Here is a 25373-nt window from a genome sequence, read left to right as displayed (position 1 = left end):
CAAACTGGTTTATGTCTGCTTTATGTGGTGTCAGTCCTTCTAAGGTCTTTTTGATGTCGTCCATAGTCCAGGTCCTATAAACTAAAATAGTCGGGTCAACATTATAGTGCTAAACTCATGCTTTGAAATAGGATTAGAGGATAACTTATATACTTTTATTCTGACACATACTACCTACCACTAACACACTTTGAAAATCACTGCTCTAGTGGAAGAGCATTTGCATTACACTGTATACCAGTGGCACATATCGATGAACAAAGATATATTATTTGTAGTGAATAAATATTTTTTTGACCACTTAAATGAAATGGCATTGTCTTTTCTAAAGGATCAGCCTCTCCCGGCAAAACTACAAGACTGTAAGCGGAGACGACCCGAGACGAAGACACAGCTTCATGGTGAAAGTCCAATCCCAACAATGCCTGGAACTCCTGCAGGTGATGGTGACCCACTTGAGGAGAATCAAGAGAGATGTGAAAACAATGCAAGGGAGGAGGAGGAGGTTGTGAAGAGGGCGGCCAAGAGGCGAGCCCAGCCAGAAGAAGAGACCGAGGATATTGGCAGTGAAGTCAAGAAGAAACACCTTGAGCCAAAGGCTCTGCTTCTTGTGAAGTCGTCTGAAGAGACCGCCATGCCGGCAAGCGCAGGAGATACAGTGTACGAAGAAGAGACAAGGGTGATCGAACAAAACAAAGAGCACACCAACATCAACACAGGTGCTTACTCGGACTGCAGGGAAGATGCAGAAAAAGGAAGCTTTCAGAGCAGAGTGACGTTTTGTCTTTATTCTCATCAACAGAGGTCAGCATGGGAAGAGGAAGTGAAGAGGAGGAGTACATCGACGTGGTTGGAGCGTGGGAATCCATCCCTGATCCGGTCTCCATCACCTGGTCACTGTCTTCAGTGAGCGAGGAGGAGGAGGCAGACGAGGAGATCGACATAATAGGAGAGGCAAACTTAACTCCTATCTCTATCTGACCAGTTTTGCTACAATAAAAGTTCTCTTTGATTCCTCACGCTTGATTTTGTACCCACACACCACTTAGAAATAGAGGTACTATTGATTTCTGATACTTTTGTTTAGAAATGTATGAGTCAGTAGCTGTTTGAATCACATTGTCATTTTTTAGAACAATTGGAACTATGGCAGAATGGAATGGAGTATATTGATTGGCTGCAACCAGTATAAGCGCTGTTGATTGTCGTAATTTGAAGAACATGTCAACTATGGAAAGTACTGTAGCTCAATTCCCAGCTCTGGGGCATCATTTATCAACGCTGCATATGCACAAAATGGGACCTGAAAGATGCAATCGCAACTTACTGCACAAAGTATGTTACCTATCAAAAAAAAATTTGACAGGCGAAAGTGTGGCGGCACGGTGGACGATTGGTTAGAGCGTCAGCTTCACAGTTGTGAGGTGCAGGGTTCAATCCCCGTCCCCGCCTGTGTGGAGTTTGCATGTTCTCCCCGTGCCTGCGTGGGTTTTCTCCGGGCACTCCGGTTTCCTCCCACATCCCAAAAACATGCATTAATTGGAGACTCTAAATTGCCCGTAGGCATGACTGTGAGTGCGAATGGTTGTTTGTTTCTCTGTGCCCTGTTATTGGCTGGCAACCAGTTCAGGGTGTACCCCGCCTCCTGCCCGATGACAGCTGGGATAGGCTCCAGCACGCCCGCGACCCTAGTGAGGAGAAGCGGCTCAGAAAATGGATGGATGGATGGAAGTGTGTACATGAAGGGAAACTTTAACCCAAATTTAGCGACACAGTTGCAGGGATTTCGTTTGATGTGCGTCCTGCTTCTGCGATGCACAAAAATTAGCAAGGACGCATAAAGTATGATCTATATGTGTCCATGGGCGCAAAGCATGGCTTAAGACTAGCCCTACGTATATATATATATATGTGTGTGTTGTTGAAGTGCTGCCATGTACAACAATCCCAAGGAGTAATCCAAAAGTATGTGTCCGACCAACAGGTGCTAGACAATCAGAGAAAGAGTACGGCGGGTTATCGTGAGAGTTTGTTCCCGAACCCATAAATTTTCATTGTTGTGAAATTAGGGCCAAATCAGTCGCACTTGACAGGTCTCTCAAGTGCGACTGATTTGGCCCTAATTTCTGAATGGTGCACCGCTATGCTGACCATTTGAAGAAGATTAATAAAATATCTCTGACTTTGAAAGTAGACACACACGAAACCCATTGTGGTCTCTGAACCAGTCAGAAAGCGAAGGGCGGGACCGCCCTCCAATTGGCCATGGTCATCCGTGTACATCTCTATGTGTGCATGCATTTGAAATGCAGCCGCTAGCTTGAGTTTTCTGACGGCTAGCATGTAGCTGTGGAATTGCAGAAAGTTGAGCGGCATAAAGGGAATTAGTTCCAAAGCCGAACGCCACCATGATGATGTGGGAACATTTTCTTTCTACAGCTAGGAACAAAATACACACAATTTCCTGTCAGCTTACAATTTAGTAAGACTGCCCAACAATGCAACTATAAACGTGACAGTGTATATGGCGCATGTACGCTCACATTATACAGTTACTGTACGTTATCACTATTGTAAGAGATTAGCCATTGAACATGTTCAGAAAGCAGCGCTTAAAGAAATGCGGCAGACTTTCGAAAAGTAGTACAAATCTTGACCCACAACTCGTTGCTTTGATCTACATATTGTGATGTTATTAATGTTGCTACGTTGCAAACTGGAGACTTGATTGTTAGTATATTGCCTGTTAAGGCATGAATTTAATTACTCTTCATACCTCTGTGCCAATTATTTAATATTTTGTTTAAGTGGATTTTTTATGAACCTGAGTCTGTTTTATTTATATTTATGATATATAGATGTTTTTTTTTTATTGTTCTACATTAATATTCTTTTTAATATTCTTGAGAATTAAGTTAATTGCTCTTAAAAATGATATAGTTTAATTAATATACCTTAATTATTACAACATTATATCAGCGGCATTATAAAAACAACAACATCAACGATGCTATCATTTATTGTGATCATTTAAAAAAATGGTTCTATTGACAGACCTAGCTTAGTGGCCTAGGTCCATTAGTGTGGAAATACTAATGGACGAGTGGAAATAGCCACAGATGACCAGATGAAAAGAACGATTGACAACTTTTTCATAAAAAATGTTAAGGCCTGACTCGTCTGAAAGTCCAAAACAATGCTCTGACATGGAGCACCTTTTCACAAACACGTTTCAGTAAGTTACCTGTTGCGGAATTGAACTTTCCTGACCAGAGTGTTAGTTAAACATTTACCAGTCAATACTGCCTAAAAAGACCCAATAGGACTATAGAAGTAGACAGTACAACTGGGTGAAGTTATTTATGAACAAGGAAGTGCAATTCTGCCAAATGACCACTGCATGGAATAAGGACGCTTGGTGTTTATATACGCACAAGCCCCAGATGTTAGTTTTTAGCCCCGGCTGCAAAATCAGGAAAATTTAGAAGGTGAAAAAGACATTTAAGCCAATTCAGTACTATATTGTTTTCAGTTTTGCACATTTTCAGCGCTTGTCATCAAAAATATTTAATGTATTGAGAAAAAAAACACAAAAATGAACACTTTAATATTTTGTCTGTCCTTTTTTTCCGATGCGGCTCATGCCGTTTGAAGTGCCGTTTGGGGATGAATAGTGTTCGATTGCAAAATTACTACAGTATTGGCATGTAACGTGCACACTGATGTGGGGGAGGGGCAGTGTTGTTTTTGTCAGCGGTGACAATGACGAAAGGATTTCGTTGATGCCTCTTTTTTCATGACAAAATGCCAGTGATGAACTAAACATGGTTCTTTGATGACTAAATCATGACGAGACGTACACTTTTTCATTGATGAGACGAAACTGGACGAAAACGTTTGTGGGTGTTCTGTCAAATGTTCAAAATGTATGCTCACTTGAGGCTGATTGGTAAAATGGGAGCTCAAAAGTCAGTGTACTAAAGATTAGACTACCAGGAACTCTCGAGGGCGCGGGCTGTTCTGACGAACGCTGATTGGTTGACACAGATGTCTGTGATACCGTCGTAGCTCGACCGGTAAATTGAGAGCTTTGCCTTTCGGCTTAGCTCCTTCTTTACCACAATGGACCGATACAAAGTCTGCATCACGGCAGACGCTGCACCGATCCGCCTGTCGATCTCTCGTTCCATTCTTCCCTCACTCGTGAACGAGAGCCCAAGATACTTGAATTCCTCCACTTGGAGCAGGATCTCATCTCCGATGTAGAGACAGCAGCCACTTTTATGGTAGTGCACCGTCACTGTGTATTGTAGAATCAACAATCACTTCCCAATTGCTTTCTTCCATTCGTTGGAAAAAAGTGTGGTCTTGGTTAAATATTACCGGACACTAGGACTAATCTTTGTTTGAATCTGAAGGAACCTGTGTTTTAAAATCCCCTAATTTCCGTGGTTCCAAGCGTGTTCGTTTTCGTGAAAGAACTTCGTTCACAACAATGTATAAAAAACAACCAATTTATTCCTGACAGAGGAGTCCATACATTTTGCAGAGCTCTGGGTTCGTAACTACCCTATCTTATCCTTAGCAGATACAGCAGTAGAACAAAACTATCTGACTCTACCCCAGACTTATACAATGTTTCAAACAGGCCGGTGTGGAATCGCTGTCGTCTGATTGGTCCGTAATCTGACGTCATCGTTGTTTGGCCAAATGATGACTATCTGATCTGGGTCCAGACGTCGCATGTCGATGTCTCCTGCATTCAATGTTTATAGTGGCTCCCCGCAGTTCCTTTCTTCTTTGCCATCTGTCTCCAAATACCCCCTGATGGGGGGCCACATACCCCCCGATGGGGGCCTTCTTGCAATATACTCCTATACTCCAATACACATTCTCTTCCAAACTAGTTAGAGTTACATATTAGAATATAAAGTATTCTATATTCCCTTCAAATCACCAGCTATAAATTACTGATTGGTGAGACTTATTGATGCAAAAGTAACTATTGTTGGATTAAAGAAGTAACTGTAGTCTAATTACTTTCCTGGGGAAAGGAATTATTAGTGTAGCATTGTGTACCGTAGTTCTCGTTGGTCAGGTGATTGTGGGGTATGCCAAGGACTTCCAGGGCCCACAGTCGACATGGTGTCAGGGTTAGATTTTTGTAAACACTATCTGCCAGTCAATGCTATGGCATGCTCCTGAAGTGAAATTAAATTAATCAAGTGGCTGGTCTCACAGATAAAAAAAAATGTCTTGCTACTTGAAATCACCACAAAAGGAGGAAAAATGAGAATGTTGTGTTCATGTCAGTTGCTTTGTTAAAAGACAGTAAAATGTCATTGATTGTGTTGTTTCTTGTAGTTGAGCAAATAATGAGTGGGTTCTAGTGAATCAACATTAATAGCTATGCTATCTATGTATTAGACGATCAGTCCATATTGAACTTGAGTGTTGACGTGGATGAATTTGCTTTAATGATACGACTCAACCTGTTCGGCGAAATTTTCGGTGTGCCTTGAGTGAATTGTAAATAATCCAGTCAATTTGCATCGAGATAAACAGACCGGAAGAGCCGGTGCGGATCAGTCCTTAAATCCGGAAGTGCATGGCATAAACCCCATTATGCTCATGTGGATGTGGAAACTCCTGAAGTTTGCAGATGGCACCACTGTCATCGGCCTCATCAAGGACGGTGACGAGTCTGCATATCGAAAGGAAGTGGAGCAGCTGGAACTGTGGTGCGTCCGACACAACCTGGAGCTGAACATGCTCAAGACTGTAGAGATGATCGTGGACTTCAGGAGGCATCCTTCGCCACAGCTGCCCCTCACGCTGTCCAGCTGCCTTGTGTCAACTGTCGAGACCTTCAAGTTCCTGGGAAGTACAGTCTCTCAGGACCTGAACTGGGTTATCAACATCAAAGGATGTACTTCCTGCGGTTTCTTAGAAAGCACGGCCTGCCGCAGGAGCTACTGAGGCAGTTCTACACAGCGGTCATCGAATCAGTCCTGTGTTCTTCCATCACAGTCTGGTTTGGTGCTGCTACAAAAAAGGACAAACTCCGACTCCAACGGACAATCAAAACTGCTGAAAGGATTGTCGGTACCCCTACACACTCTTGAGGACTTGCACGCTGCCAGAACTAAGACAAGAGCGTTCAAAATCCTCTCGGATCCTCCACATCCTGGTCACCAGCTCTTCCAGCTCCTTCCCTCAGGTAGGCGCTACCGATCAATGCAAACTAGAACTAGCAGACATTCCAGCAGCTTCTTCCCTCTTGCAATCAACTTCTTAAACACATAACCTACAATTCCATTGCAATATGCTGGCATTTTTTTGTCTTTTGTCTTGAGTTTGTTGTCACATTTCTGTCGGGCCAATTATATAATACTCGTGCACTCACCATAGTAGTTTCGCCACGCTGCACTATTTGCATATCTGTTGTTGACCAATACTGGCCTCTCATGCCAGAGTAGTATCTGCTCCATTTGCACACTGATTGAGAAGTATCTGCAACATTTGCACAATCAACATTGTCCCAGACTATCGTACTACTCGCTTTAAGTCTCGGACACATTGCCAGCGATCAGCAAATGTGGCTTGACTCAATCGCCTCCTGACCGTACCCCAAACACGGACATCTCGCACGCTTTAACTGACAGCTAGCAGAAGTCCCAGACAACACAGTTTTGGAGTCCCAAAAACTCCAACTCCAAACATCAACTTTCTTGACGCTGAATTGTAACTGCCCACAAAACTTCAGCATTGTGTGGTGGCGCATGGCAGCGTGTGGCAATTGTTAACAATACATTTTCACCATGATTGTCAGACAAATGATATTCATTTGAAGCTATTGTTTTCATGGGTGTGTGTTCCGGGTTTTGTCTCCCCCCCCCCTGTTTCACACACACCTGCTCCTGTGAGCATCTTCACCACCTGTGCCTCGTTCACCCTAATTACCTATTGTATTTAACCTCGTGTCTCATTCCCTCTCGTTGCCAGTTCGTTGTACCTTGTCGTCGCGTTCCAGCATTCCTTGTTTCCTTCCACGTCACAGACTCACAGTAAGACTTGACCCTGTTCCGATTATCGACCTCGCCTCTTTGCCTCATGTTTTTGGATACTGTTGCCTTTCTTGGATTGCCTGCCTGTTTACCGACCTATGCCCGTCTATTAAACCTCTCTTTTTGGAAACTGTCCATTTGTTTTGGAGTCGTGCATTTTTGGGTCCTATCCTCTGTTCCGTTCATGACAATTGTAAGTAACTTCTGTTGCCCCCGAGGCTGGAATTCTGCATTACAACAACAGAGCCATCACTTCGATATGACGTAGGCGATGCATACTGTATTATGCCCCTTGTATGTGATTCTACAACATTTGTATTCTGTTTTGAAGAATAACCGGTGGGGAAAAAGATTCTTTGGAAGATGTAATTTTTGTAAATTCCATGTTATTGATGAGTTTTGTGCATGCATTGTTCAGATGGTGCTGAACTTTGTGTATTTTATGTAAGGCACCTTGCTGGATAGCTAATGGGTACTTGGGAAAACGCATTGCATGCGTTTGCAGCCATTATTTTTTCTTTTTACATTGAGGTTTGCCTGCATTTGTGATGAAAATGTGGAAATATCAGATGGAAATGTTCCAGGCACTACAATGCACACAGATTGAGTCATTCCACATCATTGCTGTTTTTGTGCATGGATCATTAAGTACTGAGCTATGTGTATTTTACATCAGGTAGCTGGTTGGGCCTCTCCTTGAGCCGTCACCTTGTCGTCTTGGAGGGGTTTGTGTGTCCCAGTGATCCTAGGAGCTAAGTTGTCTGGGGCTTTATGCCCCTGGCAGGGTCACCCATGACAAACAGGTCCTAGGTGAGGGACCAGACAAAGCACAGCTCAAAGACCCTAATGATAACGACAACCAATGGACTTCGTTTTCCCTTGCCTGGACGCGGGTCACCGGGGCCCCCCACTGGAGCCAGGCCTGGTGGGGGGGCTCGAAGGCGAGTGCCTGGTGGTCGAGCCTGCACCCATGGGGCCCGGCTGGGCACAGCCCGAAAGGGTAACGTGGGTCCCCCTTCCCATGGGCTCACCACCTGTGGGAGGGGCCATATGGGTCGGGTGCAGTGTGAGCTGGGCGGTGGCCGAAGGCGGGGACCTTGGCGATCCGATCCCCGGCTACAGAAGCTGGCTCTAGGGACGTGGAATGTCACCTCTCTGGCAGGGAAGGCTGGTGTGTGAGGTCGAGAAGTATAGATATAGTCGGACTCGCCTCCCCACACACCGCTTGGGCTCTGGTACAAGTCCTCTCGAGAGGGGTTGGACTCTCTTCGACTCTGGAGTTGCCCACGGTGAGAGGCGCTGAGCAGGTGTGGGTATACATATAGCCCCCCGGCTCGGCGCCTGTACATTGGGGTTCACCCCGGTGGACGAGAGGGTAGCCTCCCTCCGCCTTCGGGTGGGGGGGACGGGTCCTGACTGTTGTTTGTACCTATGCACCAAACACCAGTTCAGAGTACCCACCCTTTTTGGAGTCCTTGGAGGGGGTGCTGGAGAGCGCTCCCGCTGGGGACTCCATTGTTCCATTCCACGTCCCTAGACTTCAATGCTCACGTGGGCAATGACAGTGAGACCTGGAAGGGCGTGATTGGGAGGAACAGCCCCCCCCCCCCCCGATCAGAACCCGAGCGGTGTTCTGTTATTGGACTTCTGTGCTCTTCACGGATTGTCCATAACGAACACCATGTTCAAGCATAAGGGTATCCACACGTGCACTTGGCACCAGGACACCCTCGGTCGCAGTTCGATGATCGACTTTGTGGTCGTGTCATCGGACTTGTGGCCGCATATCTTGGACACTCGGGTGAAAAGCGGGGCGGAGCTGTCAACTGATCACCACCAGGTGCTGAGTTGGCTCCGATGGTGGGGGAAGATGTCTGTCCGACGTGGCAGGCCCAAACGTATTGTGAGGGTCTGCTGGGGATGTCTGGCAGAATCCCCTGTCAGAAGGAGTTTCAACTCCCACCACCGACAGAACTTTGCTCATGTTCCGGGGGACATGAGCATGGTCCACTCGGACATCGAGTCCGAGTGGACCATGTTCCGCGCCTCCATTGCTGAGGCGGCCGACCGGAGCTGTGGCCGTAAGGTGGTCGGTGCCTGTCGTGGCGGCAATCCCCGAACCCGTTGGTGGACACCAACGGTGAGGGATGCCGTCAAGCTGAAGAAGAAGTCCTATCGGGCCTTTTTGGCCTGTGGGACTCCTGAGGCAGCTGATGGGTACCGGCTGGCCAAGCGGAATGCAGTTCTGGTGGTCGCTGAAGCAAAAACTCGGGCATGGGAGGAGTTCGGTGAGGCCATGGAGAAAGACTTCCGGACGGCTTCGAGGAAATTCTGGTCCACCATCCGACGTCTCAGGAGAGGAAAGCAGTGCACCACCAACACTGTGTATAGTGGGGATGGGGCGCTGCTGACCTCGACTCGGGACGTTGTGAGTCGGTGGGGAGAATACTTCGAAGACCTCCTCAATTCCACCGACACGCCTTCCCATGAGGAAGCAGAGTGTGGGTTCTCTGAGGCGGGCTCTCCTATCTCTGGGTTTGAGGTCACCGAGGTAGTTAAAAAGCTCCTCGGTGGCAGGGCCCCGGGGGTGCATGAGATTCACCCGGAGTTCCTAAAGGCTCTGGATATTGTGGGGCTGTCCTGGTTGACATGCCTCTGCAATATCGCATGGACATTGGGGACAGTGCCTCTGGTTTGGCAGACTGGGGTGGTGGTCCCCCTTTTTAAGAAGGGGGACCGGAGGGTGTGTTCCAACTACAGGGGGATCACACTGCTCAGCCTCCCTGGTAAGGTCTATTCAGGGGTGCTGGAGAGGAGGGTCCGTCGGGAAGTCGAATCTCAGATTCAGGAGGAGCAGTGTGGTTTTCGTCCTGGCCGTGGAACAGTGGACCAGCTCTACACCCTCGGTAGGGTCCTTGAGGGTGCATGGGAGTTCGCCCAACCAGTCTACATGTGTTTTGTGGACTCGGAGAAGGCGTTCGACCGTGTCCCTCGGGGAGTCCTGTGGAGGGTGCTTCGGGAGTATGGGGTACAGAACTCCCTGATACGGGCTGTTCGGTCCCTGTACGACCGGAGTCAGAGTTTGGTCCGCATATCCGGCAGTAAGTCGGATTCGTTCCCGGTGAGGGTTGGTCTCCGCCAAGGCTGCCCTTTGTCGCCGATTCTGTTCATAACTTTTATGGACAGAATTTCTAGGCTCAGCCGAAGCGTAGATGGGGTCCGGTTTGGTGGCCTCAGTATTCCATCTCTGCATGTTGCTGATGATGTGGTTCTGTTGGCTTCATCAAGCCGTGAGCTCCAGCTCTCACTGGAGCAGTTCGCAGCCGAGTGTGAAGCGGATGGGATGAGAATCAGCACCTCCAAATCTGAGACCATGGTCCTCAGTCGGAAAAGGGTGGCATGCCCTCTCCAGGTCGGGGATGAGATCCTGCCCCAAGTGGAGGAGTTCAAGTATCTTGGGGTCTTGTTCGCGAGTGAGGGAAGAATGGAACGGGAGATCGACAGGCGAATCGGTGCAGCGTCTGCAGTGATACGGACTTTGTATCGGTCTGTTGTGGTAAAGACGGAGCTCAGTCGAAAGGCGAAGCTCTCAATGTACCGGTCGATCTTCGTTCCTACCCTCACCTATGGTCATGAGCTGTGGGTCGTGACCGAAAGAACAAGATCCAGGATACAAGCGGCCGAAATGAGTTTCCTCCGCAGGGTGTCCGGGCTCTCCCTTAGAGATAGGGTGAGAAGCTCGGTCATCCGGGAGGATCTCAGAGTAGAGCCGCTGCTCCTCCGCATTGAGAGGAGCCAGATGAGGTGGCTGGGGCATCTGATTCGGAAGCCTCCCGGACGCCTCCCTGGTGAGGTGTTCCGGGCACGTCCCACCGGGAGGAGACCCCGGGGACGACCCAGGACACGCTGGAGAGACTACGTCCTTCGGCTGGCCTGGGAACGCCTCGGGATCCCTCCGGAAGAGTTGGATGAAGTGGCTGGGGAGAGGGAAGTCTGGGCGTACCTGCTAAAGCTACTGCCCCCGCGACCCGACCTGGATAAGCGGTAGAAAATGGATGGATGGATGGATGGATGGATGGATAGCTTGTTGGGCACCCAAGAGGTCCTCGGAAAAACGCATTGAGTTCGTTCTTAGCAATTAGTGTTTTCGTTTACACCGTAATTATTGTATGATTATTTTCTGCTGCAGAAACAAAAAATATGTTGAGTTGAGGAGAGCTGTTGTGTATTGTTTACAGGGGTGGGACTTTGATGCATTAATTGAAATTAATTAATTACAAAACAAATTCATTAGTTAAAAAAATACTGATGCATTTTAATCGCATTTTGTCTTCCAAACAAGGCAGAACCTTTTGAGTGCACGATTTTAGCGTTGATAATATTCTTGTCTGTGTCAATTATTTGATTCAGTCATCCACGAAAATCCTTTTAATTTAAACCAGGTTTATTTTTAGGACAAATCTTTTTATACAATTTTAATGCAATTAATCAAAATAAATTGATTCCAAAGCCTATAATTAATTAGGCTTTTTTTATATTGAGTATGTTTGTGTATTGTGTCACAACAAGGAATAGCTACAAAATGATCCAGTCCAAACATACAGTGCTTAAGATTTTTCACTGTCCTTATAAATTCTCGTGGCGCCATGTTGCCCTCTCATGTAAACACGTTTTTAGTAGGGAAGAGTTCCTGTTATTTGATGATGCTGATTGTATTGGTTTATTTCCTCGACACTGTCAAAGAGTACACTAAATATGAGCATCCGTTACTGCCAATTCCAAACTTTTTACTCACTGCTCGAGAGAAAAGTTACTTGCTTTTTTTTTCTCTAAACATTTCGGTATTAAATTAAAAAACTGCACATACACACCTTTGAGGTGAAAATGACTTTATTTGCTATCAACCTGTGACCTCCTCCACACAAAAAGCACACACGTGAGCCGTACCTCAAGTTGGAAGTTCTCCAAGTGGCCTTCAACTACAGCGCCAGTGTGTGTGTTTTTGAGTTGGGCCCTCAAACCAAATAAAGACCCCGCGTGTCATCTATGTCGGTGTGTTTGTGTGTGGACTGTGGAGTTCCTTGTGCTTTAACAGTGTCATATTGTCTCTTATCACAGTCATCTGTGAAACAGTGTGGAGTGGGCTGCAACTCCACCCAACAGAAAGAAGGCGATCATAGAGAGACAGGAGCTGCTTTGTCAGTCTTGATGTCCTAACCTCAGTGCTGAATGCGCCTGATAGACTGGACCTGGGGAGTCTGACAGTGGGACCCCCAGTTTTTGCAGTGCTGGTAGTCCCCACTGTGTCTCTCGCACACCATGATATACTGCTGGCCTCTGTAGCCAGGGAACTGGTAGCACACAAAGCTGTGGGAGGAAACAAGTAGCAGAACTTTACTTTTAGTTGGAAAGTCAAACTTGAACATAAATAGAGCAATTTTTGGATTCCACTGAACGAGGACTATAATATATAATAACTCAGCTACATTGACTTCAAAAATAGGTCGACGCAGATTTTCTGCCTCAAGTGCCGAAAAAAAAAAAAGGAAAAAAAAGTGCCCACACCAACTCCTCCCCCATAGTTGCGTGCTGGTCAGTGGGGTGCTTTAAAGGAGGAGGGGGGCGAGTGATGATGATGATGTGTTCAATGAAATGCTTTGTACAATGATTTCTTTTTATTTTAATGATTCTGCTATATATTTTGTCAATTTTCCCCTTTGCCATTTTGCATCCGATTCACATTGTTCCAATTTCAATATGTTCCAATGTTGGGCTCATCTCATTCAAAACAAATTTCCCATAATTCCACTTTTTGCACCAAAAAACATTCCCCATTCATTCTCAATGACACACTCAACAAAACACATTCACATCATTCCCATTCATAATTCAAAATGTTGAGCTCTTTCAATTCACCTTAGGATTGATATTCAACATTCCAAAAATCCCCCCCACACCAGAAATCCCACATATTTCACCATTTTCAAAATTTTTCACCAACAAAATTCCCGTATTAGGACATATTCTACATTATTCCCTCCCCCTTCAACATTTCTCGACCAATTCAAACCATTTCAACTTCAATGTATTCAGCTCATTCAAGGCATCCTGAGAACCAGTCCCATTCCCCAAATTTAAAAAACTTTAAAAATAAAAGCGTAAAATTCAACATTTTCACATAATTGCGTCCAATTTCCTTATTTCTCAACCGATTCAAATATTTCGAACTTCGTGTTCAGCTCATGCAAGTATCCCATGAACTATTTCAAATTGCTGCAACTGTTCAGCACATTCTATATCATTCCAAATCATTCAATAACATTTCACGTCATTCTATATTATTCAATGTAATTCCACATTGTTACATATCATTCAGTTATATTTAACATAAGTCTACATCCTTCCATATCAATTATCATTCACTATCATTCCATAACATTTCACATCATTCCATATGATTCATCATCGTCCACAGTATTCCATATTATTCAATATCATATGATAACATTGCATATAATTCCTAATGATTTAATTCAGCATTCCAACATTCACATGACATTTCTCCAGAAAATGCCATCTAGTTATAAAAGACATACATCTGCTCTAGCCCACATGTCCCCGGAGCTCGTGTGTCGTCTTCCCACTCGACAAGCAGGCAGGCTCAACACTGTTTTGGTAATTTGGTGGACCCCCAGTGCATTTAAAATGGGACACCTGCGCTGGTTTGGGCGTCAACATAGCCGACTTCAAGCCTGTCCAATCGAAGCGGGTTTTTGCATACCCTTTGAAAGCGTTGTAAATAGTTTCACATATAATGAAGTCATATATGCAAAAGAGGTTTCAGCGACCTGTGCGATGCTGGAACAATGGACCTTATCAATCAGTAATCCCTTATTAAATACAGAATGAGCTGGTGAAAAATAGCTAGCGACTGAAATGTGTCCGCGGACCTCATTGATTTATATCCCCCCGATGACTGTTAGTTTTCGCACACCCCTCACTCCACACCCCCCGACTCACATAGTGGCATGCTGGCCAGTAAGTAGATTTAAAAAATAGAATAAGGATGATAATAATAAAAATGCATTCAATGAATTGATTTCTACGAAGATTGAGAGGTTTGGATACCGACTGTTGAAACGAATCTGTCACCCACCACACACGTCGGGGGACTTCACGTGACTTTCTGCCTTCATGTACACGGATCACAGTCACCAAAATGACGTTAGAGGCCCGCGCCACAACGTGGTATTATCAGGTCCAAGTTTAGACAGACTTTCTGACACCATAATGACACTCCGCCAAGCGGGGCACACCCTCGCTGCCATGCCACCACCCACCTTGGCACAGACTGATCTGGTAACCCGCAGTGAGTCATGCACTTGCACGAAAATGAAGATGCATCACTGAAAATAGAGCCCTCAGACATCAAAACGTCACATTCTCCGAGGGCGTAAGCCAAAGGACATACCCCCACTGCGCCGACACTGCACAACTTGACCCAGACCGGTCTGCCAAATAGGTGAAAACACACCCGAGCCTTGCGCTGGCACGAATGTCAAGATGTGCACAATTTGCGCTTTGGCGCACGTTGCGCTGTCTACGAATATTGAGCCCTTCGTGTAGGGTGGAGCTGGAACAGATTTATTTGGAGGTACTGTTTGCGATCGATGGATGGATGGATAGATAGATAGACAGACAGACAGACAGACAGTGGGTACGGAAAGTTTTCAGACCCCTTACATTTTTCACTCTTTGTTATATTGCAGCCATTTGTTAAAATCATTGAAGTTCATTTTTTCCTCATTAATGTACACACAGCACCCCATATTGACAGGGGGAAAACTGAATTGTTTAAATCTTTGCTGATTTATTAAAAAAGAAAAACCGAAATATCACACAGCCATTAGTATTCAGACCCTTTGCTGTGACACTCATATATTTAACTCGGGTGCTGTCCATTTTTCCGATCATCCTTAAAATGGTTCTACACTTTCAATGAAGTCCAGCTGTGTTTGATTATACTGATTGGACTTGATTAAGAAAGCCACACCCCTGTCTATATAAGACCTTACAGCTCACAGTGCATGTCAGAGCAAATGAAAATCATGAGGTCAAAGGAACTACCTGAAGAACTCAGAGACAGAATTGTGGCCAGGCACAGATCTGGCCAAGGTCACAAAAACATTTCTGCTGCACTGAGGTACCTCAGAGCACAGTGGCCTTCATAATCCTGAAATGGAAGACGTTTGGGACGACAAGAACCCTTCCTAGAGCTGGCCCTCCGTCCAAACTGAGCAATCTGGTGGAGAAGAGCCTTGGTGAGAGAGGTAAAGAAGAACCCAAAGATCACTGTGGCTGAGCTCCAGAGATGCAGTCGGGAGATGGGAGAAAGTTCTAGAAAGTCAACCATCACTGCAACCCTCCACCAGTCGGGGCTTTATGGCAGAGTGGCCTCGCCTCAATGCAAGACACATGAAAGCCCGCATGAATTTTGCTGAAAAAAAAAATACCTGAAGGACTCCAAAATAGTGAGAAATAATATTCTCTGGTCTGATGAGACCAAGATATAAACTGTTGGCCTTAATTGGCGTGTGTGGGGGAAAAAACAGGCACTGCTCATCACCTATCCAATACAGTCCCAAGCATGGCGGTGGCAGCATTATGCTGTGGGTGTGTTTTTCAGCTGCAGAGACAGGAAGACTGGTTGCAATCGAAGGGAAGATGAATGCGGCCAGGTACAGGGATATCCTGGACGAAAACCTTCTCCAGAATTCTCAGGACTTGACTGGGCCAAAGGTTCACCTTCTAACAAGGCAATGACCCGAAGCACACAGTTAAAATAACAAAGGAGTGGCTTCAGAACAACTCCGAGACTGTTCTTGAATGGCCCAGCCAGAGCCCTGACTTAAACCCAATTGAGCATCTCTGTAGAGACCTGAAAATTGCTGACAACAACGTTCACCATCCAACCTGACAGAACTTGAGAGGATCTGCAAGGAGGAATGGCAAAGGATCCCCAAATCCAGGTGTGAATAACTTGTTGCATCATTCCTAAAAAGACTCATGGCTGTATTAGCTCAAAACGGTGCTTCTCCAAAATACTGCGCAAAGGGTCTGAATACTTATGGCTGTGTGATATTTCAGTTTTTCTTTTTTAAAAATCTGTAAAAATTTCAACAATTCCGTTTTTATCTGTCAATATTGGGTGTACATTAATTTGAAAAAGAAAATATTTAAATGATTTTAGCAAATGGCTGCAATATGAAAAAAGAGTGAAAAATGTAAGGCGGTCTGAATACTTTCCGTACCCACTGTAGATAGATAGATAGATTACCCAATCCCAATGTAAATTTTAATTATAACACTATACATTGTAATTTAATTCAGTGATTTCCAACCACTGCAGGAAATTACCCTTGGTCTGAAAATTATAATTAGTTTCCTACAAATAATGTATCTGTGTTCATCTATTGATGCCAGCGACATATAGTGACATGGAGAATAATTAAATGCTCTTCCACTAGATGACAGAAGCTACATTTAACCTCTGTATCCACTAAACTGGCCCAGATTTTACACAAAGTAATACATTCATTCATTAATTTTCTATACCGCTTCTCCTCACTAGGGTTGCGGGCATGCTGGAGCCTATCCTAGCTATCTTCGGGCGAGGGGTGGGGTACACCCTGAACTGGTCGCCAGCCAGTCGCAGGGCACATATAAACAAACAACCATTCACGCCGATGGGCAAGTTAGATCTTCAATTAACCTCCCATGCATGTTTTGGGGATGTGGGAGGAAACCGCAGTACCCGGAGAAAACCCACACAGGCACGGGGAGAGCATGCCAACTCCACACAGGCGAGGCCGAATTTGAACCCGGGCCCTCAGAAATGTGAGGCAGATGTGCTAACCAGTCGGTCACCGTTCCGCTCATATTAATACATTTGAGAGAAAATTGAGACGAGATCATCATTATTTCAGTGTTTATATTTTTTGTGACCTTCTTATGGCGGCACGGTGGGCGACTGGTGAGAGCGTCAGCCTCACAGTTCTGAGGACCCGGGTTCAATCTCCGGTCCCGCCTGTGTGGAGTTTGCATGTTCTCCCCGTGCCTGCATGGGTTTTCTCCGGGCACTCCGGTTTCCGCCCACATCCCAAAAACATGCATTAATTGGAGACTCTAAATTGCCCGTAGGTGTGAATGTGAGTGTGAATGGTTGTTTGTTTGTATGTGCCCTGCGATTGGCTGGCAACCAGTTCAGGGTGTACCCTGCCTCCTGCCCGATGACAGCTGGGATAGACTCCAGCACGCCCGCGACCCTAGTGAGGAGAAGCGGCTCAGAAAATGGATGGATGGATGGATGGGTGACCTTCTTATGTGGTGATCTTGTAATGTGCCTTGGCTCAATAAAGGTTGGGAAGCGCTGTTCAAACTTTAACTTGCCAAGATAAGTATGAGACCCACTTCTCCTAGAGGGCAACAGGAGAGGAGAAGAAATCTATGAAATTTCACCAGACTTACGCGCCACACTGCACATGCATGGAGCCCACTTCAGGTGTCAGCCAGCCCATGGCCTGCAGAGATGGGTAGTCATCACAGAGCTCTACGCTGCGGCCCATGAAATTCTCCTTCTCGAAGATGACCATGCGGCTGCTCTGGTGAGACTGTGGAAGAAGGGAACCAATGTTGAATCAAGCGGAACTGCAGGGAATAAGTTATGTACATGTCATATACTCACAGCACAGTAGATGGGGCGCAGAGACATGAGCCGCTCCACGTGATAAGAGAGGGAGCCGCTGTAGGAGTCCCAGTGAGGGTACTCTCCTCTCTCCAAGATCAACTGTTGGCCTTGGAAGTCATGGTGCTCGAAACCGACCCAGCTTCACAAACAGATAGAGAACCCTTTACATGTGAGTGTTCCAATAAAGGGCAGGCTGAACCTAACCCACAGGACAACCATTCACACTCACATGTAAAGTGGCCAATTATCCTTTTTTTAATGTGAGAGGTAGCTATCGGCCTGGAAGGAACCCACTGAGGCACACAGAACAGGCAAACTTCCAACGTGAAACTGAGAATTCTTTAATTCTCAGCTGCACTCTGGCAACCCCCACCTCCTCGAACACCCCGTGACTATTCCTCCCAAGCCCGCTGCCTCCAACCAACCTCCCCTCCCTTTCAAACAACCTCACGTTCCCCCTCCCAAACCTTTCTCTGGGGACCTAGGTTCCTGTGGTCAATTTTTATTGAACTGCTCATTAGGGTTAGCCAGGTCACTTCATCGCCACATGTCCACTGAAACCAAAAGTCAGGACTCCCCACAAATCTAGAACCAAACTAAATCCTCTATGAGCTTTCCCTCTCGCATGACTGTTCCTGCTTGCATCCATGGACCCCGATTGCAATACCCTGGTACCCGCTCTCATCGACTCCGGCGCAGACGAGAGCTTTATTAATGAGGGCTTGACATGTCAGCTTCAGCTATCCCTCAAACCCCTCCCGTCCCCTAAAAATGTTACAGCCCAGGACGGGCAACTCATCTCCCATTACCCACCAGACAGCACCGCTCACCCTTCTCATCTCCGGAAATCACTGTGAAACCCTCTAGCTGTTTGTCATTCCCTCCTCGGAGACTCCATTAGTCCTTGGTATCCGTTGGCTCAAGAAACACAACCGTGCCATAGATTGGACCCACCTGTCACTGGTTGGAGTCACTTCTGCCACTCCCACTGTCTTCTTTCGGCCGTCCCGACCTCCAGCAAACCTCAGCCACCTGCTGCTCCAATCGATCTCTCCCGGGTCCCAGAAGAATATCACAACCTCTCCCCTGTTTTCAGTAAGGATCTTGCAATCTCTCTTCCCCGCTACCGCCCCTATGACTGCACCATTGACCTTCTGCCGGGAGACCCTCTCCCATCCAGCCGCCTCTTTAACGTTTCCCATCCCGAATAAGAGGCTATGGAAAAAAAGTCCTTGCCTCCGGACTCATCCGGCCCTCTTCTTTGCCCCTGGGCGACGGATTCTTTTTTTGTTGAAAAGAAAGCTACCACTCTCCACCCCTGCATTGACTTCTGTGGTCTTAATGATATTACAGTGAAATATAAAGCCCCGCTGCCCCTCATTGACTTAAGCCCCTTTGTGACGCTCAAATATTCACCAAGTTGGACCTGCGCAACGCGTATCATCTCATCCGCAGTAGAGAGCGGGGAGAATGGAAAACTGCCTTCAACACCCCCCTCTGACACTTTGAATACCTGGTCATGCCTTTTGGATTAACCAATGGCCACGCAGTTTTTCGAACCTTCATTAATGAATCCTCATCTTCTCCCGTTCCCCCGAAGAACATCACCAGCATGTCTGCCAAGTCCTTTAGTGCCTACTCGAAAACCGCCTTTTTGTGAAACCAGAGAAGTGTGAATTCCATCTCTCCTCCGTACACTTCTTAGGATACATTATTGCCAAGGGACAGTTACAACCAGACCCGGCTAAGATCCAAGCAGTCGTCAACTAGCGCATTCCCTCCACCCGCAAAGAACTGCAACGGTTCCTAGACTTCGCCAATTTCTACCGTCGATTCATCCATGACTACAGCAAAGTTGCCATTCTTCTCACCAGTCTCACCTCTACCAGCGCCCCATTCCAATGGACCCCAGCCGCATCGCAGGCACTCGAACGCCTTAAGGAACTATTCACCAGAGCACCCCATCCAGAGACAGTTTGTTGTCAAGGTTGACGCCTCAGACATGGGAGCTGGGGCCGTCTTCTCCCAGCCGGATCCCAAAACCCAGAAACTACATCCCTGTGCCTTCATCTCTGAGACACCAGAGAGAAGCCTGACAAATTTGAATGAAAAAAAAAATCACCAAGTATATAAAATGAGGCTTGAAAATGGTGAAATATCAAGCAGTTGTCGCTCCTCTCAAATGCTGTGGGCGTCACCACTGGATGTGTGAAATCACGCTCTGCTAAAAAATTGATGGTACTTCTCTGAGCTAGTCACCAGGCTGTTTTCAAGCTAACAGGCATGGGTCTAGTATTAATAACAACTCAGTAACTTGCATTTGCACAGAATAACCACTGATGTGAATTAAGGCATTCAAGTTTTTATATAGTATGGGTTGGGGGACTCACTGGGCGGTGTTTTAGCATCACTCCCCCCCCCCAAAAAAAATCATGAAAACTGAAATGATGAAAAACACGCGAAACAGATGAGAGCGACATAGTTCTTAGTCTTTGCATATGTTTATAGCAATCATCTTCAAACATGTACAAACTCCAATTCCAATGAAGTTGGGACTTTGTGGAAAATGTAAATAAAAACAATACAACAATTTGCAAATCCTTTTCAACCTCTATTCAATTGAATACACTACAAAGAAAAGATATTTAATGTTAAAACTCCATCCATTTTCTTCCGCTTATCCGAGGTCGGGTCGCGGGAGCAGTAGCTTTAGCAGGGAAGCCCAGACTTCCCTCTCCCCAGCCACTTCCTCCAGCTCTTCCGTGGAGATCCCGAGGGGTTACCAGGCCAGCCGAAAGACATTGTCTCTTCAGTGTGTCCTGGGTCGTCTCTGGGGTCTCCTCCCGGTGGGACGTGCCCGGAACACCTCACCAAGGAGTCGTCCAGGAGGCATCCTAATCAGATGCCCAAGCCACCTTACCTGGCTCCTCTCAATGTGGAGGAGCAGCGGCTCTACTCTGAGATCCTCCCGGATGACCGAGCTTCTCACCCTATCTCTAAGAGAGAGCCCAGACATCCTGCGGAGGAAACTCGTTTCGGCCGCTTGTATCCGGGATCTTGTTCTTTCGGTCACGAGACACAGCTCGTGACCATAGGTGAGGGAAGGAACGTTGATCGACCGGTAAATTGACAGCTTCGCCTTTCGGCTTAGCTCCTTCTTTACCAAAACGGACCGCTTCAAACTCCGCATCACAGCAGACGCTGCACTGATCCGCCTGTCGATCTCCCGTTCCCAAGACCCCAAGATACTTGAACTACTCCACTTGGGGCAGGATCTCATCCCCGACCTGGAGAGGGCACTCCATCCTTTTCCGACTGAGGACCATGGTCTCAGATTTGGAGGTGCTGATTTTAATCCCAGCAGCTTCACACTCAGCTGCGGACCGCTCCCGTGAGAGTTGGAAATCAAGGCTTGAAGCCAACAGAACCACATCATCTGCAAAAAGCAAAGATGCAATACTGAGTCCACCAAACCGGACCCCCTCTACACCTTGGCTGCACCTAGAATTTCTGTCCATAAAAGTTATGAACAGAATCGGTGACAAAGGGCAACATCTCCGGTTGGAGGCTCGGAACATGGTCCACTCGGACTCAATGTCCCCCGCCTTTCCTGGGACATGGGTGAAGTTTCTATCAAACGTTCCCAGTAGACCCTCACAATATGTTTGGGGCTGCCAGGCCGGACCGACATCTTCCCCCAGCATTGGAGCCAACTCACCAACCAGGTGTGATCAGTTTACAGCTCCGCCCCTCTCTTCACCCGAGTGTCCAAAACATGCAGCCGCAAGTCCGATGACACAACCACAAAGTCGATCATCGAACTGCGACCTAGGGTGTCCTGGTGCCAAGTGCACGTGTGGAAACCCTTATGCTTGAACATGGTGTTCGTTATGGACAGTGAACACACAAGTCCAATAACAGAACACCACTTGGGTTCTGATCGGGGGGGGGGGGGGCGTTCCTCCCAATCACGCCCTTCCAGGTCTCACTGTCATTGCCCAGATGAGCATTGAAGACCCCAGCAAAACAATGGAGTCCCCAGCAGTTAAGCTTCATAAAGTAATTTAAGTGAATAAATTAAATAATGTTTCTGTAAGGCATACCTATGCATGTGTTGTGAGTTTGGGATACTTAAAAATTGAAATGGTGGCAGGTGTGTGTGGACTCCCATATATTATTTTTTCTTTATTTTCTTTGACATTCATGCTCACAAAGTTAATCACAAATTACTCTTCACTTGAGTAGTTTTTTCACTGAGTACTTTCTTACTTTTACTTGAGTAAATATCTGGAGGACTACTTTTTACTTTTACTAAAGTCATATTATTTTAAGTAACAGCACTCTTACTTGAGTACAATATTTGGCTACTCTACCCACCTCTGTTCACAAGTAAGGATTGGGCGAGGTTCACCACTTAGTGAACAATTGTGTGCGCAAATAGTCCAACAGTTTAGGAACGTTTCTCAATGTACAATTGCAAGGAATTTAAGAATTTCATCATCTACAGCCCATCATATCATCAAAAGATTCAAAGAAACTGGAGAAATAAATCTCTGCACGTAATCAGGCCAAAAACCAACATTCACCTTCGGCATAATTTTGTAAAGGATATTGCCAGGTGGGCTCAGGAACACTTCAGAAAACCATCAGTCAGTTAACACAGTTCGTCGTTACATGTACAAATGCAAGTTAAAACTCCACCATGAAAAACAAAAGGCATATTTCAACAACACCCAGAAACGCCATTGGCTTTTCTGGGCCACAACTCATCTGCGATGGACTAACGCAAAGTGGAGAAGTGTGCTGTGGTCTGACGAGTTCACATTTTAAATTGTGTTGGGAAATTATGGACGTTGTGTCATCTGGGCCAAAGAGGAAAAAGACTATCTGGATTGTTATCGGCGCAAAATTCATGCAACTTGCACATCTGTGAAGGCACATTAATGCTGAAAGGTGCAAACAGGTTTTGGAGCAACATATGCTGCCTTTCCAGCAACGTCTTTTTCAGGGACGTCCCTGCTTATTCCAGCAAGACATTGCCAAGATTACTTTGGCGTAGCTTCGTAGTAAAAGTGGGCGAGTAATGGCCTGCCAGCAGTCCAGACCTGTCTCCCATTGAAAATGTGTGGTGCATTACGAAGTGTAAAATATGACAACGGAGACTCGGGAGTTTTACATCAAGGATGAACGGGAGAAAATTCTACCTACAAAGCTTCAACGGTTAGTCCCCATCCCATTTTCTGTACCATTTATCCTCACTCGGGTCGCGAGCGTGCTGGAGCCTATCCCAGCAATCTTCCGATGAGAGGCGGTGTACGCCCTGAACTGGTCGCCAGCCAATCGCAGAACAGTTACTCCTCAGTTCTCAAATGCTGACTGAGTGAATGGTGATGTAACACAGTGGTAAACATCCCCCTGTCCCAGCTTTTTGGAATGTCTTGCAGACATCAAATTCAAAATGAGTGAATATTTGCACACAAAAAAATAAAGTTAATCAAGTTGAACATTAAACATCTTGTGTTTGCAGTATATTTAATTGAATACAGGTTGAAAAGGACTTGCAAATCATTGTATTTGTTGACGTTTTACACAACATCCCAACTTCATTGGAATTAGGGTTTGTTTAAAACATTTAGAAGCAAATGTCTGAATTCACTTTACTTGGTCTACTAGTCTAAAGGTGCAAGACTAAGAGATATGACCCATTTCTGTCTAGGTGACATAAAAGCGGTGAGACTTACGCGCCACTTTCCACCCTGATGGAGCGGATGTTGTCCAGACCGCACTCCAGGATGTTGCCACACTCGGAGGTGAACTCCAGGCACTTGCCCTGGAAATGCTCCTGCTCGAACACAGTCACCTGTGGAGGCAACATGAGGTGAACGTGATTGCCAAACGTGAAAACTGTCACGTTTGTCCAGTTACCTTAAAGAAGGGGGCCATCCCCAATCCTGTGTTAGCCAGGGGTTGCATCATTGGGGACCTTGTAGTTCTGAGCATCTTTGTTTACTCCTTGATGCATGGTGGAGACAAACACATGGACCTATGAGAAAGTGTCTCAGGTATACCATGAACAAAAACATCAATATCTTTCAGAGTTAGTCCTTTATTCAGTGCATGCATTCTTTGACACACTGTGCTTGTAGTTGGAACAGATAACAGGACCTTACCTACTTAATTTTGGGAAGAGCTCTGGACTGGAACGCACCTACCGCCTGCCTCGCGTAGAGTTTTGGGAGAACCTGGCGCTTCAGTTTTATATGGACAGACAGGTCATGCAGGGTGGGAGCGGTCAATGAGGGATGGAGTATGGGTGGGGCGCTCCTGCAGCTGCGCGTTTAGTGCGAGGCCACGCTCACTCTTGCACTGTTTGCCTTTGCAGCCCATGGAGAGGCACGCCCCCACGCAGAGACCAGCTCAGCACATATCACAGAGAAGGAGACAAAGGCGGTCCAGTATGTTCGGACCCCGGTCAGCAGTCCAGCGTGTATGCCCACACAAAGGAGAGAGCGAGTGAGTGGATTAACAATGAAGCACAGGGGCACCTCTTAAGGCCGGGAGGCAATACAGGGCAGTTTGAATGCATATGTGTGCAATTTATAAAATGTTGGACTTGTTATCTTACCATCTTTACTGCTTTTCCCCCCGCTATTATATATAGGACGGTGGAACGGTGGGCGACTGGTTAGCACATCTGCCTCACAGTTCTGAGGATCGGGGTTCAAATCCCGGCCTCGCCTGTGAGGAGTTTGCATGTTGTCCCCCGTTGTCTGCGTGGCTTTTCTCCGGGTATCACGGAGAAAAATGTGAGTGCGAATGGTTGTTTGTTTTTTATGTGCCCTGCGATTGGCTGGCGACCAGTTCAGGGTGTACCCCACGTCACGCCCGAGGATTGCTGGGATAGGCTCCAGCACGCCCGCGACCCTAGTGAGGAGAAGCGCTATGGAAAATGAATGAATGAATATATACTGTATAGGACAGTGATTCTCAAACTTTTGACACCAAGTAGCATCTCAAAAAATACTTGGCTCTCCAAGTACCACCATAATGACCAACATTAAAATACAGTAGAGAAGTAGGCCCAATTGTTCATCTAAAATTGAGGCAGTGATTGTACTCCTAAAAGATAACATTATTGTAATCCACTGTAGCATTCTGCACAGTTTGAATATCAACACTGTGCTTAAATATAGGAAAATGGACACCTGTACGGCAAAAAATGATTCAGTTAAAATGTGTTGCACATGAAAGTTAAATACAAATTGTACCTAAATACATTTCTGAAAACAGTTGAAATGAAATTCGACTTTAAAGTCAAATACTGATGAACGAGACTTAAATTTACTGTACTGGATTAAAAACCGTTTTTTCAATTCTTTTTTGCATACCACTTATAGGGAGCCCGTGTACCCCTAGTGGTACTCTTACCACACTTTGAGAACCACTCATATAGTGGATATGATATAATGTACATTATATATCTTCAGTATTATTAAATTTAGCAAAAGCCATTAACTTGTGCAAGGCAGATACTGTACCTAGACTAATATTAAGCTAAA

The 25373-nt window shown here is 46.1% G+C and overlaps 1 protein-coding gene across 3 annotated transcripts in view; it reads right to left on the bottom strand.

Moving 5' to 3' along the window:
- Positions 1-11598: 11598 nt before the first annotated feature.
- cryba1l1 (crystallin, beta A1, like 1) overlaps positions 11599-25373 on the bottom strand; it is a 37192-nt gene continuing 23417 nt past the window's right edge. The window contains exons 1-6 of one of the 3 annotated variants that reach the window (XM_061685155.1): positions 23985-24622; positions 23740-23826; positions 23556-23674; positions 17812-17953; positions 17595-17737; positions 11599-12434 (exon numbers count right to left, since the gene is read on the bottom strand). In XM_061685155.1, coding sequence (XP_061541139.1) covers positions 12287-12434; positions 17595-17737; positions 17812-17953; positions 23556-23674; positions 23740-23814 — 627 coding nt within the window. In that variant the 5' untranslated portion in view covers positions 23815-23826; positions 23985-24622 and the 3' untranslated portion in view covers positions 11599-12286. Of the gene's footprint in view, positions 12435-17594; positions 17738-17811; positions 17954-23555; positions 23675-23739; positions 23827-23984; positions 24623-25373 lie in introns of those variants that run through there. The other 2 variants (XM_061685156.1, XM_061685158.1) reach the window with 2 other exon arrangements.

Source organism: Phycodurus eques, chromosome 9, assembly GCF_024500275.1.
Source record: "Phycodurus eques isolate BA_2022a chromosome 9, UOR_Pequ_1.1, whole genome shotgun sequence".
NCBI lineage: Eukaryota > Metazoa > Chordata > Actinopteri > Syngnathiformes > Syngnathidae > Phycodurus > Phycodurus eques.
The sequence above is the reverse complement of the archived record's forward strand: the minus strand, read 5'-3'. Positions and strand labels throughout refer to the sequence as shown.